At 34.5% G+C, this 17,660-nt stretch overlaps 1 protein-coding gene across 8 annotated transcripts in view; it reads right to left on the reverse strand.

Moving 5' to 3' along the window:
- The window catches only part of LOC125674185 (tubby-related protein 4-like), an 89,100-nt gene that overhangs the window by 51,578 nt on the left and 19,862 nt on the right, over positions 1 to 17,660 (reverse strand). For all 8 annotated transcript variants that reach the window (XM_048911273.2, XM_048911276.2, XM_048911274.2 and 5 more), the window contains 2 exons: positions 10,012 to 10,330; positions 2,374 to 2,502 (listed from right to left, as the gene is read on the reverse strand). In XM_048911273.2, coding sequence (XP_048767230.2) covers positions 2,374 to 2,502; positions 10,012 to 10,269 — 387 coding nt within the window. In that variant the 5' untranslated portion in view covers positions 10,270 to 10,330. The remainder of the gene's footprint in view (positions 1 to 2,373; positions 2,503 to 10,011; positions 10,331 to 17,660) is intronic.

A 17,660-nucleotide genomic window follows, 5' to 3' on the forward strand; every position in this document is an offset into this window, starting at 1 on the left:
CATCATTTTGGAAATTATACTTATGAAATTTTATACACAGATTTGGCATGCTTCAATCTGTAGATATCAGACGAATCTGATTCGTATTAGATATAAATCCCACATTTAAGTGTTACAATATTGTCTGAGGCATATTGAGTTAAATTTCATTTTGATAACATTAACGAAATATGTTTAATAATTTCCAGAAAACTCTGTTGGACTGGTAAATTTTTCTACGGACTGGTTGAAATTATACCCCATCAGTCCGGCTGGACTGGTGACAAAATAAGTTAGCTTCAAGCCCTGAGGAAAGAAGAATTTGTACATCTATACCTCTGGGACTACATTTGCCTAACTCCCAGGGAAGGAGAATTTGTACATCAATACCTCAGAAACTTCATTAACCTGAAGACCCCCCGAGGAAATCAGTCATAATATGTTTTACGGCATGACTGCGTTGAAACGAGCAATCAATTAAGACCCATAACATATTACAACACAACTTCAGGCATTTAATCCATCTATATTCATTTAACTCAGGAAATATATATGATGCGGTCGATGTAAACAGTGCATTGTGACATCATATTATAAGCTGTGATTGTTTTTCTTTCAAACCAAACAATCTTATCCACAACAAAACATACAGAGGTAATATGAGAAAGGTTGAATTTAAAAACACTAAATGGCACTTAAATTTCCAAACTATTAATATTTATTTATCTACGGGTATGTGTCCATGAAGTACATGTATACTGCAGTGACCAATCAGAATTCCTCAAATGTCACGTGCTTTTGACATAGATCTGGAATGTAATACGATGGCATCCATGAGAGAATTTGATGCGTTATAATCTATGACGTCACAGCCTACAGCACTATGTTACACGTACACACGTCACAGATTACACTGCATTAAATTCTCTCATGGATGCCATCGTATTACATCCCAGATCTATGTCAAAAGCACGTGACATTTGAGGAATTCTGATTGCCGCAGTGACAGCAACATTTTTCCGGAATAATCCCCATAATTTTTCAGCTGATGAAGATCAAAACATGAGACTCAATTGTGTGATCATTGGAACGAGCTGGTTGCAACGTGACCAAAGAACTTTTCTGCTACCATAAATCATTATATATCTACATTAATCAACCTATGTCGCCAAATCGGCTTAAAATTTACTACTGTAACAACAAAAAACAAAACACAACAAACCCTCGAGATCCCCACAATATTATAATATAATGCGATATAATAATTTATCATAAAACAAAACACAACAAACCCTCGAGATCCCCACAATATTATAATATAATGCGATATAATAATTTATCATAAAACAAAACACAACAAACCCTGGAGATCCCCACAATATTATAATATAATGCAATATAATAATTTATCATAAAACAAAACACAACAAACCCTCGAGATCCCCACAATATTATAATATAATGCGATATAATAATTTATCATAAAACAAAACACAACAAACCCTCGAGATCCCCACAATATTATAATATAATGCGATATAATAATTTATCTTAAAAGAAAACACAACAAACCCTCGGGATCCCCACAATATTATAATATAATGCGATATTAATAGAATCCTTCATTAGTACGAGTGTGGGATAGGGAAATTCCACCGAGGGGACAAGATTCGCAGTCTAGGACGAGGCTTTGCCGAGTCCTAGACAGCGAATCTTGTTCCAGAGGTGGAATTTCCCTACCCCACACGAGTTAATAATGAAGGATTATTTTTCTCACATTTTACCTACAGTTTAGTGCATAAATTTAGGAGCTTTGAGAAAATTCTAAATTATCAAAATCCTCATTTGAACTTCGATGCAAAAACTAATTAGACAGGCAGAAAGAGCGTATCCGAAAATGGTTTACACTGGAAGTGTAAACTAAAAAACCCAAGGTTGTCCACCAGAAAGCTTTTCTACATTAAAATTTAAAGATAACAATGAAAAATATTTTTGCTTCACCGTGTAACGTAAATCTTCACCGTGTAACGTAAATCATAGAAAATATATGACGTCACAATCAAATGACGTCGCAGCAGTGTGAGACAGAAAAATCTCACATGGCTGTCTCACATGGGTAAAGTCGATCTCACACTGGTGATAATGTGAGAAAATAATTTATCATAAAACAAAACACAACAAACCCTCGAGATCCCCACAATATCATAATATAATGCGATATAATAATTTTACTATAAATTTTTATAATAATCATGAGAAATTTATAATAATCATGAGAAATGAACAGATTCATCAATGAACATTTATTCAGTATAAATCTTATTATGAATTAAAGACAACTAAGCTGGGCTTGCCACTGTGTAATATATAAGTATAGAATAAGCCGACTGTCACCTGACTATTTCTGTCATTGATGAGTTCAGTGGACCACCTCCCTTCATGTTTTATCCAGACAAAGATGGCTCCCTGTACGTCACACGTGGCAAGTTTCTGGTAAGGCTCATTCCAACGAACTAACGTCACCTGGGGAAAATAATGGAAAAAATAAATTAATATAAAACATATATGAACGTCAGGCTGAAAAGTCTACAGAAGGGACTAGGTGTAAATATAGATATATAACACCCCTACAAATGATAGAAAATTATAGCTGAAGATGGAAGCTATTTCCGGCTCTAAAATCTAGTCATTCTTCAATTTATGGGTAAAATGTTGAAATGGCCAGAGACGAAAAATCAAATATTCTTGTTCCCTGGGAACTGCATGATTTCTATTTCAGAATGTAATGTTACAAAGAGTCTAAGTGATTTTTACTATCTCTGTGAAAATTGTCTTCCACCTTTAACTTAATGTTATGTGTTCTGCACATTCGTAGTTTTAAAACCAAATTAAACTATTTTCAAGCATTGGATACAATAATACGTCAAGTTTAACCCATCTCAGTTTTGTCTCAGTTCACTTAATTATGACACCCACACTATCACAATATAAAACCGTTTAAAACATACTGATTTTTGGCTGGTAGTAAGAAAAATGTCTGTAAATTAATATATACACATGCCATTGACAATGTAAGAATGAAGTTTTCTATTCATAACCTATCTAATCATGATAAATATACAGAAATGCTAATAAAACCTTCCGTTATTGCTGTAAATTTCAATAACAATTAGACGTGTGGCGAACTGATACAGTTAGAGTAGCATGAGCTGTCATCCTCACTAATGAATATTCATTACTTAGTCATGTGTCTCACCATGCAGTGAAACAAAACTACATGATAATTCCATCGTCTGTTCTGTATGTCAGATTCTCCCAGTCCAATAAACATACAGCAAGGAGAGAATATGTGTCTCCCGCTGTGACCCATTACAAGTAATACAAACGGACAGATGGACAGACAGACAGAGTGATCTCTCACTGCTGTGACCCATAACAAGTAATACAGACAGACAGACAGAGCGATCTCTCACTGCTGTGACCCATAACAAGTAATACAGACAGACAGACAGATCGAGTGATCTCTCACTGTACCTTTTTTGTGGGAATTGCAAAAATTGCTGTAATTTCAAAATGCTAATTACTTAGGGGTGTGACCTAGCTGGCTCTTCAATACCGGTAATTACACCATATCTTCAAATAAATTGTCTACATGAAGTTGAATAGGAATCAGACACTCGGGTTCATTCAGAGGTCTTTGGAATATTATGCTTTAGTTGGATGTTATATGAATTCATAATTTCACCCACTTCAGCTGTGAATGGACACCGCGTATATCACATGTCTATCACTTATTGTCAGAGTACTGCGTTGTTGACTGACAAAAGAAAAGAAAAACATGTTGAAATTTTATCACAATTATCACGTCAAAATAGAAACAGATGAAAAATCACGTCAAATCAGAAACAGATGAAAATCACGTCAAATTAGAAACAATTAGATGAAAAATCACATTAAAATAGAAACAGATGAGAAGGGTGGCTGTTTGTCTTAACTGAAGTAAACTTTATTATATACCCTGGAACAATTAGATAACAGTGTTTACTATTCCTATTTATTCACTTAGTAGGAAGTAAGTGTAGTTTTTGCATGTCATGATTTTAAATAAGTACAAAGTAAGATACATTTTAACATTTTCCCCTATCTATATATATTTCTATATATACAATTTGATATTGATTACTAATTGATTAGTTATATATATCAGTAAAGCAGACCAGAACCTCCATTTTAAAACACCGCGTCTACAAGCTCGGAGGTCCACGAGAACGACCAGCTGTGGTATGTATCATATCAAACACAGTGAAATGAATCTAACACAATTATAACTTAGATTATCTCCAAAAACTAAGCTTCACTGGTCTTAAATGCTCTCCAAAGAACCATTAATGAAGAACTCGAGCTTCAGAAGGAGTCTTCAGTGCTAATAGTAGGAAACAAAACAGGCATCTTGTGTCGAGGCTGCCTGCCTATAGAACTCAGGACTACAATACCAGGGACTGGCAGGCACAGAAGCCAAGAGCTTTTTGTAAGAAAATTGGCAAATATTTCTTGACAGAGGCCAAAGAGAGATTATGAAAGAAATTTCTGTTGCAGAATAAGGCTTGATCAAGACCATATCACTTTCAGGATATCAAGTTTACCCAACAATAAACCCTATTTACTGCTAACTCCAGAGGGGGTTCTTTAATACACTTCTTTGTGCGAGGATAGCATGTGGCAATTGAGGCATGCTAAGACAAATTTACATTAATTATTGAAATGGAAACAAAATATAAAGCCTGGGGCTCTTGTAAGACGGTAAATTTCCTGCCAAGATTTAGACATCCATTCCATGTGGAAAGTATTGAATGTAGAGGTTAAAATACCCTTTTATAAGTTAATTACCATCCCAAAACCAGAATGTCGTCTGTTTAGTCTCTCTACTCACACCTTGATGGTAAAAACAAACTACTTTTTTTTAGGTATGTGCCTTTCCAAATGGGATAAAAAATAGTGGCATTGGTTTCAAATTGGGAAAACATTTCATAGACATAGAAATAGAGGGGGGACCAGTGCATTAAGGTATAATTGGACTCCTTCTTACTTTCAATTTTGTCAAAGCTTACCTCATTCAAATAAGCAGAGGCCAAAAAATTACATTTATTTAACAATTTTGAAGCAAAAATTGTAATCTTTGGGCCTGTGAAGGATGAACAATAAATGTTTGGGAATTTCAATGTAAAAATTGGTAAAAATTAATACCTGCTTTTTAGCATTGGGAATGAGGCCTATTTCAGCCCCTTACAGACACTTTAAAAAAAAACCTAAGTTACTATCCAACAACTTCGTGATTACTTATATGTCTGGTGTGTAAAATTACATAATAATGCTGGTATCATTTCTTTATACTGAAAAGATTTAATTTTTGTCCAGGAAGCAAAAATTCAGGGGACATACATGTATTTTGAAGACTATCATCGTTTTAAATTAGGATATAAATGCATTTTGTTATATTTTACAGAAAATGACTCGTACGAGTCATTTGGACTCAATTTAATTCTTTCAAAAAATTGGGAAAAATATGACCTTTACGATCCCTTTAAAGCGAAAGCCATTGGTCTTCCTTTTTTTAAAACAAAAAATATGTCTTCTAAGCAGGCGTTAACACAATCAATGTTATATGACAGAGAGTACCACACATGGGTTAAAATTTGTGGTATTTCTCGTTAACACAATCAATGTTATATGACAGAGAGTACCACACATGGGTTAAAATTTGTGGTATTTCTCGTTAACACAATCAATGCTATATGACAGAGAGTACCACACATGGGTTAAAATTTGAGGTATTTCTCGTTAACACAATCAATGCTATATGACAGAGAGTACCACACATGGGTTAAAATTTGAGGTATTTCTCGTTAACACAATCAATGCTATATGACAGAGAGTACCACACATGGGTTAAAATTTGTGGTATTTCTCGTTAACACAATCAATGCTATATGACAGAGAGTACCACACATGGGTTAAAATTTGTGGTATTTCTCGTTAACACAATCAATGCTATATGACAGAGAGTACCACACATGGGTTAAAATTTGTGGTATTTCTCGTTAACACAATCAATGCTATATGACAGAGAGTACCACACATGGGTTAAAATTTGAGGTATTTCTCGTTAACACAATCAATGCTATATGACAGAGAGTACCACACATGGGTTAAAATTTGTGGTATTTCTCCTACAACTGGTAACACCCCTATTAAGAGTGGGACGTTAAACAAAGAAACAAATTGTGTACACCACATTCATATCATATTCACAATAACTGCAGTGAAATTACGGATAACTGAATCTAAACCCCGGATCAATCTACGTATGTGCAACAAAAAGTGTGTTTATCTGAGGGCCATTTGATAAAATTCACCATGAACATTATGGCACACACAAATGAAATGAAAACTGTCCCTGTCGATCGTGCCAGTAGTATAATAACGCGGCATCTTTAAAGATCCCCCTAACACGACAAGAAACAAGGTAAGAGTTGTCTAAACCACCGACTGAACAAATTCTGACAGCTTCACTTTGTTAAAAGTGCATTGTGGTTATAAACATTTGATACCCATGCAGTATTTGAGTCAACTTCAACGAACATTAATTGATAATAAAAACCAATATTTATGTTCTACTTTAAGGGGAGATAATTTCACCAGCTTCTCATTTAACTAAGCCTTTAGGGCTCACATCTTTTGTACCGCTGTGTGATCCAGCTATAAGAAAGTCAGTCGTTTACAGACCTGCATTAATATTATGACGCACAGGAAGCACGGACAGGATGTCGACTTCAATGTCATCAGAATCCCTGTGTCAGCTACGATAGCATGCATACGCTCCCTTTAACAATGGCAGCTCCAATCATATTAGATCTAGTCAATATTTCTTTTTAATATTCTCGTCATTGACTTTCAAATTATTCTGCTTTTCTTTAAGGAATAAATGTCTATGGTTTGTTTACTTTACCGGGATAAAAAAAACCCAATACAACCATGGATTAATTTGTATAACAAGCAAAGCTGAATACACCACCATTTCCACATCTGTCATAATGAGTTTGGCATGTCCTGCTTAAATATCTGTATTTATAGTAATTCAACAAGTTATTTTTCTATATATAGGTTTATATCTTAAGTTCAGAGGTCGCTTGTGTGTCAGACTTTATATTGAGAACAAGTGATGAGCAGACTTTATATTGAGAACAAATAATGAAATATCAAAGGTTTATCATACACGACACACAAGCTGAATCTGCTCTATTTCTAAATCATAATGGTTGTTCCTCTGTAATCAGGGTTGTGACTCAGTCAGAATTCCTCAGAAATCAGAGGAAATATGGTCCAAAAGGGAGGAAAACACCTCCCCTATCAAAAAAATATCTTCTTTTTTTTTTGGTCATTTTAGAAACCCAAAGTATATTTCATTTTTTTTTTAAATTTAGCCAATCGGAGGATATCTTCTGAATAGAGGAAAAATCACACTCCTGGTAAAATTTTACTCAAAATCTTCTATTTACCTAAATTGAATTTATTCATCATTTTTGAAAACATAGCAGTGCATTTTCCAAAAATACTAATATGGTGTCTCACAGTCATGCATTTAGTTCTGTGAACTCCAAGCTTCATAAATACAGCATTCGGTCAAATATCAAATGAGGATGAAATTTACATCAAATAAAATTTACATCCGATATCTTCTAATTGTTGTCGTAGGCAGCGAGATTAATTACATCTGCATATACTTCCATGCCACACGGGGCGCTCCTAGGAACCTTCTTTGAAATATTAGTTTGTAAATAAAAATTTTGACTCCTCTATAAAATTTCCTGCTGGAAGCCACCACCAAGAAACTCTCCAATGATCAAACGCAGCCCTGCTCTACGATCACCGCACTGCAATATATATGATTGCATTGCCTAATGGGTGTTATTGATGGAAACCCATGCATACATGTATTAACAATGGCAACTTGAGGGAAATATTGACAGTGGCTCCGCAGAGGGTATAAGAGAACAAATATACCTTCCGGAAGATACAAATTAATCTCTCCGAATATATACACCACGGTGCTATTTGCAAAATATCGCAGATAAAATCAGAATAATTATTCACATGGGGAACTACAATCATGTCTACAGAGTTTAACTAACATTGGTTGTCTTTTAAGGGTTATTTTTTTTGTTTGTGTGTGTGTTCTACTTTACAGCTGCATCAATATACTATCAAAGTAGCAGAAATATCCATTAAAAACCTTCTTTTTTTTGGACATTTATACATTCCATTTCAAAAGATGAAGTATAGAAATTGTATGTGTGTGTGTGTGTATTTTTGAATATAGTTGCAATGTACATTAATTTTATTTAATAAAAACCTTTGTTAAGAAAGAGTCATGAGGTGTTGGTTTACTAAGGTTTAAAGTGTACAAATTTAAACGAATTATCGTAATACAAACAAGTATCAAAAATATGAAAACAATAAAAAAAAAATCAATACAAATTTTTTTAGCAAATTCTCAACCCCTGGAGTCTAGTATTTTTCTTTCACAAATTTCCAATCACGTATTCAGTCCAGAGACAATAAAAGACTTAATTGATTTGCTTCAGTATCATGTGCTACATAAATCATTCCAAAACAAATTTATCATTTAATGTTGGTCTGACACAATTCCGAAAATTTGCCTCATTCCTGTATACATCACATTACGTCAGATTCCAATCTTGTATCTGCGCATGAAAAATCATTATAAAACATGTGACCCACATAGGCCCCATTAGTCTTGTATAACAAGGCTTGTCGTAATCTTGAGAGGCAACACAATGAGATTTTCGAACCATGTTGTGTCACAACATTCTTAATGCAATGGTAAATCTCACTTTAATAGAATAAATCATGGGAGAACGCAACAACACATTTTCTTTTTCCACACTCGACAATCAATACCAGAGAAGGCATCGTCTATTGGAGAGAACTTTCTTAACTTTCGCAGAAAACGTATAAAAGCAGCAATCTCAATTCCCTTATAAATCAAGAAAATCCGCTCGCATTGATTGAGCACTTCAAGTTACATTAGTCAACTTCTTTCAGGCTTTCGAACTTGTGTCTCTGATTACTTGAGAGACTTTATGAGAGAAATTTTGGGGGGAAAACCTCAATGCTTATATCCAGTTTCAGCTTATCACAAATCCCCATTCCCTTCACTGAAAGCACCAACTTCTCCTTCCAGTTGCTCATTATCATTTTTAAGGTTTCACTCAGACATTAACTTGTTCCATACAGATTTGTCAAAGACAGAAAATGGTCAGATACTCGAGATCATATGGAATGCAAGTGAATGATCTCAATTCAAGAAACCTTTGGTGATTTTTTAAAGATTTAATTTTCCAACACTTTTTTTCTTTCATTTTTTCTGGGCTCACTCTACATGGGTCCTCAGGTTTAAAATTACACCTGAAAGCCATCACATAAAATTTGTAACTTTTGACTTAATGATTCTGGATTATACAGGGCCCTATATCTATCATTCTAATTGTCTCCCATGGTAGAGAGTTTGGTTCTATACTTGTATCATTATTAACATCCATCTGATCAAGATATAGGACTCCTGGTGGATGTGACCGGTCAACATGGGATGCTTACTTCTCCTAGGCACCTGATCCCACCTCTGGTGTGTCTAGGGGTCAATGTTTGCCCAACTTCCTATTTTGTATTGCTTATACAAGTTATGAGATTGATCACTGTTCGTAATCTTCACTTTTTCATCTTTCTCTCTACCTCAATAGTAGCTATAGATAGAAAGATTGATCAAACAACTGAGATAGATATTTTTACCATTGAATATTAATTTTAATGCCAAGTTCGTTTTTAAAAAAATGCACCAGTGGTTCTAAAGAAAATGTGAAATGTTTACAGACAACAGAGTAGTTTTGATTTAAAAAAAAAAAATTATACTTGAGGCTCAATCGATCAGCTCAAGAGGTTAAAAAAAACACCCACCTCACTTTTGTGTCCTCTCAAATTAAAATTACTCCTGGGTGGTGGATCATACTTCTTGCAGTGACTGGTGGTGAATGTGACTCCCACCACCCCTTTTGCATTCCCACTCGCCAGCCAGCCTTCCATGTAATACTGGTTCCGGTTCAACTTCCAGCCACCATTGTTGTCCGGTACGTCCGGTACCTTTCCCATCCATGACAGGGAGTGGATGGTACATTCGGTTCGCGTGGAGTTGTTCTGCTCAAAATGCACATGCATTTTAATATCTCACTTTTTTGGCAGTATCATGGTTGTCATTTATTTTAAGGTTCTCCAAAGTCTGCAAAATTGAAATAAAATTCTTTAGATAGAAAATTCTGTTAATAGACTCTCTCTCTCTCTCTCTCTCTCTCTAAAGAACATTAAAACAAAACAAATCTATTTCAACTATATATCACCAAAATTGTGTAAAATGATATACTTCATTTATACTACGGCATATTATTCCAATGATTGTGTTATGTAAGTTTTAAAGATATGCAAGACTCTTAAAAAGATGTATTTTGTCCCTTAATTTCCTTTCATCAGAAAACAACTCTACCCATAACTACATGACATTTTGTTTTCAATTTACAGATCACACTAACAAAATGTTCTAATGGGCATAATTATCAACTGTTAAGAATAAGTCGAGATTATAAAGTCTATCTGCGTAATAATCTGCAAGATGTGATAATTGGACACAAGAAAATTCTACAGAATATCATATATATATAATGCATGAACATTGAAAATCTACTGCAAAACCTCATAGGTTTTATGAGATGCTGCTGTAATATATTTCACATCATAACTTATTAGATAAATCAAACTGCTTCCACTCTGAAATTTCACATCCAATTTCTCAGCAGTAATTTACCACTGGTACAGAGAGATAGCACATTAAAAAAATTGACCTCAATGGACAGATTTTGTATCATTGCCATTTTTCACCAGAAGACAAATTAATGAACAGACAAATATTAAGCTGGTCAGATTTAATCCATGCTTTTCGTGTCGTCTGCAAAACACGTTAGGACTGAAACACCTGTGTCACTGAAGATGAAATGATGGGTGTTAATACATTTCACCTGCTAAAGACAATCCAGATCAAACGGCAGTAGCGGATACCTTCAGTAGCCACTAAATGACAAATGATCAATGTTTCTATTTCACTATACCAGACATTCAATCAAAATATCAAAGCAAGTTTCCCTACGCATAATATTTCACTGAAATCATTAATCATACATGTACTACTTATTCACATGATAACGAGAGAGCACTATTTTCCTGAAATTACGACAGGTAAATTACTATGGAACTTGTTTTCATGGGTTCAGATTTTCATCGGGTTTGGAAGAGAATACGACATGAACTAAAACAACAAAAGCTAAACCCACAAAAATTAAAGATTTTATGGTAGTCTTAAGTTACATGCAGGCGAAACTGCAGGTTAAGTAGAAAATGCAACAGACCAGAACGGGATTCGAACCCGGGCCACCCTGAATCTCTATAGTCAGGTGCTCTTAATTAATTACTACCAATTAACAGAGATATCTATAGATATAACCACTAGTGATCGAATCTGTCTGACTGGCAATTGGTAAGCAAGTCAATATGAAAACAATAAATTTTAATTTTTTGATGAGAAAAATTTATAAAAAAAACAGTTTTAAAATAATAAGAACTGAACAATACAGTTCAACTTCGATATCTGGAACACCGATGTCTCGAACACCATGGATATGTCGAAGTGATTTGGACAGTTGAGTCCCAACCACTTATTCTTCAAGTATTTTACCCTCGATATCTCAAATATCTCGAAGTGTTATCTCAGTCCCATCAAATTCGAGATAACGAGGTTTGACTGTATACGATTTCAGTGAAACTTTACGGATTGTCAGATAACTTAGTGCAGCTAACTGTGCTTATTATTTGGTTTGTCCGCGTTTAATGGAGACACCACATCTAGCATTATGATGACCGGAGTTGTGATGAGTCGGACCAGCTCTTCCATTATCCTCATCAGTAAATCTATCCTTACACCATGTAAAATATAATGTGATTCTCAGTTCCTCAGCCACTGTTATTCTGTCTCTTGATACACGGGTTTGTCGATTTCATGATTTCATACACAATACCAGCACACTCCAAAGTTTAGGGAAATGATAAATAGAATTCATTTCATTGAACTAAATTTTCTATAGCATATTCCTCAATTAAATACTTCATTTCTATATGTAGTGAAAGTGAGGCTTAGATTGTCCTCTAATTGTTCACAAACAATCACTATAGTGTTGTAACCTCCTCCCTTGTTTTGGTGCAACACAATCTCTGATAAGTGAGGAACATTAAACAATTTTCAACCAACCGATCAATAAGAGAATTATTTCCTTTACATTGATAGATATTTCTTTAACTAAAAGAAATATTTTAATAAGAATTTGCATGATATCAAATAACTTTCAAAACAAAAGAGATATCTTTTTAAGTGTCCAAACGCGATACATTGCAATCAAAAAGAGATACCTCTCTCAGTTATTTTAAATCTCAGACTGGTTGAATGCACATGGAATGTTCCACAAAATGAAAGCCCGCTGACATCATACAAATTAAGATTCTGAGACAGGGAAACTAAAAATAAATATTGTAGGAACCCATGTTCAACTTGACACTATACTACTAATCAATGAAGCAATTACTATTAATTTATTTAGATAGGATGATTCAAAATGAATAATTCTTTTAAAAGTACAACTTGATGTGATAATATCAGTGCGTTTAATAGGCACAATTCTGATGCCTCTGCAATATTCATAAATTGATATTCTGAAGTACAGTTATAATAGAGAATTTATTCATTTTTGAATATATATGCTTAATTTCCTCCTTTTGTCAAAGAATATGGAGGATATAGCATTATAAATAAATTATATATAAAACTGATGTTTAATTTTCTACCAGTTCTTAAAAAATTCAAGGGATCAAAGTACTGCCGTATTTATCATGCAACTCACTTGATTCAGCCTGCATGGTGGCAATTAATTAAAACAATCTCAACAACCTCCTAGAACTTTCCCCGCCACTCTCGCATTAATTAGCTTATTACATCACATAAATGACAAGGTCATGCATAGTAGATATCATTGTAGTAAAATGAGAAATTATCGCTTTGGTTTTAAGAGATATTTCTCAAAGTTAGAGAGCTACATGTATATCTCTGAGAAAATCTGCAAGAAATATCGTTTTAAGTTTGAAAGATATCTCTTTTACATCAATAAAGTATCTCTCTACCATAAAGCAGCATCTATCAGAGTTAGAAATACCTCTCTAGGTTACAGAGATGTATACAGGGGTGTATCAGCATGTTTTACGTCCCGTCAAGACTTTCTCCATCGTATTGTGACATCACCAGCTCTTGGTGAAGTACCACAAAGTTAGACCTATAATGCCTGGGGCTCAGGGCCCTCTAGGTGAAGTACCACAAAGTTAGACCTATAATGCCTGGGGCTCAGGGCCCTCTAGGTGAAGTACCACAAAGTTAGACCTATAATGCCTGGGGCCCAGGGCCGGAGCAGTGAGCTGGTACTTTACTGTGACAGCTAGTTCCTGTCACGACTCGGAGACCTCCATCTTAAAGTTAAGGTGATATCCAAAAAGGCCTGCGAGTCTCATTTCTAAATTCTGAGCATTTGGCGAAGGAGCAATATGTATTAGGTTTGACACGGCTGTGGCACGAGCAGGGCTCAATCTAACAGGTAAAGAGAGGTTTGACACGGCTATGGCACGAGCAGGGCCCAATCTAATAGGTAAAGAGAGGTTTGACACGGCTGTGGCACGAGCAGGGCTCAATCTAATAGGTAAAGAGATATCTCTTTTTTGGAAAAAAACAGTAAACTAGCTACAGAACTGTAGCTCTCTGAAAAAATATTTTGACTGAACTGATATTAAATTTATGAGACAGCAACACAAGAATACAACGATATCAGGCCTCAACCATGCGCAGCTTTTTGTGCACCGTAAATCAAAGGTTTTCATAAGGGGTGGATCTGTAGCTCTCTGTTCCGTCAAAATATTTTTTCAGAGAGCTACAGTTCTGCAGCTAACAGTAAACGGGCTTGTCATACAAAGGTGTGCAGCCATCTGGGGAAGTCTATAAATTCTATAAATATCAACATATAACTGTTCACAGAGACTGCTCGACACCAACAAAGAGATGAAGCACTCCAACAGAGATGGCAATAGCCCTCGGCCAGGTGAACTAAAAACCAAGGAATCACCAGGATCTGATTTCCAATTAGCTGACGGCAAAATCTCTGCGAAGACTGCACAGTTAAATTGTTATTGCGGAACCACGACAAGCCTGACGTAAAATTGGTTGGAAAAAAAATGTGTGGGTGTTAAATTTGCCATTTGAGCGATCATGTAATAAAAACCAACATAATAAAATCTAAACAACTCAAAATATTCCATAAAAAAAAAGAGCTTGTCTTACTTGAAAATTAAACTAGCGTAATTTCCTTACACCCCTTAAGTACAATGTTTTCGCCCAATAAAGGAAATTAAAATCATCAGAGCTGTACGAAAACGACATTTTACATAGCTTGTGACTTATGAATCTCTAACAGAGATTTATGTTCCCCCTGACAATGAAATTATTCTCTCTAACAACATCGTTTGTTTGTACAAGCAAGGCTATAATACTCGACCTGCACGTTTCATGTTCAACTTCAAATGAGACCATTGGCACACATAGCGACTCGTAAAACGTACTACTTCACCTTTATGTGGCAATTGATTAATCAATTAATGATTCAATCAACAGGAATTGTGGGTAATTTAGGCAAGATCCCAATGTCAAGAAATGTTAAAGTGTATTGGCCGTTTCACTGCTTGATATTTGAGTCATATATAGCTAATTGAAATTTATACCATTTCAGAGCTATAGGCTAAAACCCATGCATACAATCAGCCATTATGATCTGAATATCTTAAAGCTAATGATGGTAAATTGAAATGAATTTTGCGTTTGATGATGATAAATTAAATACTACAGCTGCAGCAGAACTTCCTACTTTAATACGTCTGCCATCAAAGTCACTCCAATGAAATTGATGTTTCCCCTTCTGGAAAAAAAAATATCTGGGAGAATTGATTAAGACTAAACAAAGAAAATTTTAATTGCTGCATGTTGCCAAGAGAAACTATCAGTCTTTCCACAAAGTCCAATCATGTCAATATCATTCCCGAGCAGGGTTTTTCTTTTTTTTTAGCCAATTCAGATTGCTACACAGGACACTTTGCGAGCATCAAAACCATTTCTACTCCTTTATGATACCAATATCTTGGAATCCATCTTCGCTTTTTCCATACGGTTTGCTGCATTCTCTAACATTGCCAAATCAATAGACTTTTATCCACACCCTACAGAAGCAATCACAATTAGTAAATGATCTGAGGGATCAATTCATTGATGGAACTTATGAGTTTTAATCAGCACCTAGGGCTGTATCAGTGCCGTGGACACCAGTCAACCTGACTGCCATCAATTTTACATTAAGTACTCTGTAGATATACCTAAAGACCCGGCCTGTAAATGTCCAGACATTACAACGCGATTAGATCGCCATGTCAGAAAGGTTTGACCACTCCAAGTACAGCAATGTTCCTTTGTTGAAGAATCATTTCTACGTTCCGATTACCGTAGCAATCATCCAACTTACTAAAGAAAAGATGGAGGATTACATATCATATCTGAGGAAACTGTTAATGAATGGATAGTGGAGGATATGTATGATAAAATGTTGAAATTGAAAACTTCATAAAGTTTTACTTTACTCAGTGTAAAAGAAATGCAGTTTTAGTAGAAAGTAACTGCATGAGGAATTTTTTTTAAAACCCTGCAAGATTCAAACTCACGGATTGGCAGCTTCAAACAGTAATTATCAGCTAATTAAGTCACAGAGTCAAAATTAGGGACAACATTTTACAAATATATATTACTGATATCTATTTTTCCAACCGAAAGGACGTTGGTCATTATGACAATAGTTCTTCACCCTTAATTTCACTTTATACGGCTTTATCTGAATAAGATTCTGCCCAATCAGAGCTGATAATATCGTTCTGGTGTAAATCATGAATTGATAGTACGTACATCTGTCACGTATGTCGCACGATCGTTTACCGATACTTCATGTCAACAGCTTACCCCCTGAGATGTTGGGTACAAATCCATGTGTTCTATTGCCGAGGGCAATAAAACACATATAGAGCTGTTCCCAGCACCGAGGAAAACATGCAGAGGTCTATCTATTGACTGATTAGACATTAAACACATGTATCTATTGACTGATTAGACATTAAACACACGTATCTATTGACTGATTAGATATTAAATACATCTATATATTGACTGATTAGACATTAAATACACGTATCTATTGACTGATTAGACATTAAATACATCTATCTATTGACTGATTAGACATTAAACACATGTATCTATTGACTGATTAGACATTAAATACACGTATCTATTGACTGATTAGACATTAAACACACGTATCTATTGACTGATTAGACATTAAATACATGTATCTATTGACTGATTAGACATTAAACACACGTATCTATTGACTGATTAGATATTAAATACATGTATCTATTGACTGATTAGACATTAAATACACGTATCTATTGACTGATTAGACATTAAATACACGTATCTATTGACTGATTAGATATTAAATACATGTATCTATTGACTGATTAGACATTAAATACATGTATCTATTGACTGATTAGATATTAAATACACGTATCTATTGACTGATTAGACATTATAAACACATCTATCTATTGACTGATTAGACATTAAATACATGTATCTATTGACTGATTAGACATTAAATACACGTATCTATTGACTGATTAGATATTAAATACATGTATCTATTGACTGATTAGACATTAAACACACGTATCTATTGACTGATTAGACATTAAATACATGTATCTATTGACTGATTAGACATTAAATACACGTATCTATTGACTGATTAGACATTAAATACACGTATCTATTGACTGATTAGATATTAAATACACGTATCTATTGACTGATTAGACATTAAATACACGTATCTATTGACTGATTAGATATTAAATACATGGATCTATTGACTGATTAGACATTAAATACATTATATCTATTGACTGATTAGACATTAAACACATCTATCTATTGACTGATTAGACATTAAATACACGTATCTATTGACTGATTAGACATTAAATACATGTATCTATTGACTGATTAGACATTAAACACATGTATCTATTGACTGATTAGACATTAAACACACGTATCTATTGACTGATTAGACATTAAATACACGTATCTATTGACTGATTAGACATTAAACACATGTATCTATTGACTGATTAGACATTAAATACACGTATCTATTGACTGATTAGACATTAAACACATGTATCTATTGACTGATTAGACATTAAACACATGTATCTATTGACTGATTAGACATTAAACACACGTATCTATTGACTGATTAGACATTAAACACACGTATCTATTGACTGATTAGACATTAAACACACGTATC

This window comes from Ostrea edulis, chromosome 3 (assembly GCF_947568905.1).
Source record: "Ostrea edulis chromosome 3, xbOstEdul1.1, whole genome shotgun sequence".
Classification (NCBI taxonomy): Eukaryota; Metazoa; Mollusca; class Bivalvia; order Ostreida; family Ostreidae; genus Ostrea; species Ostrea edulis.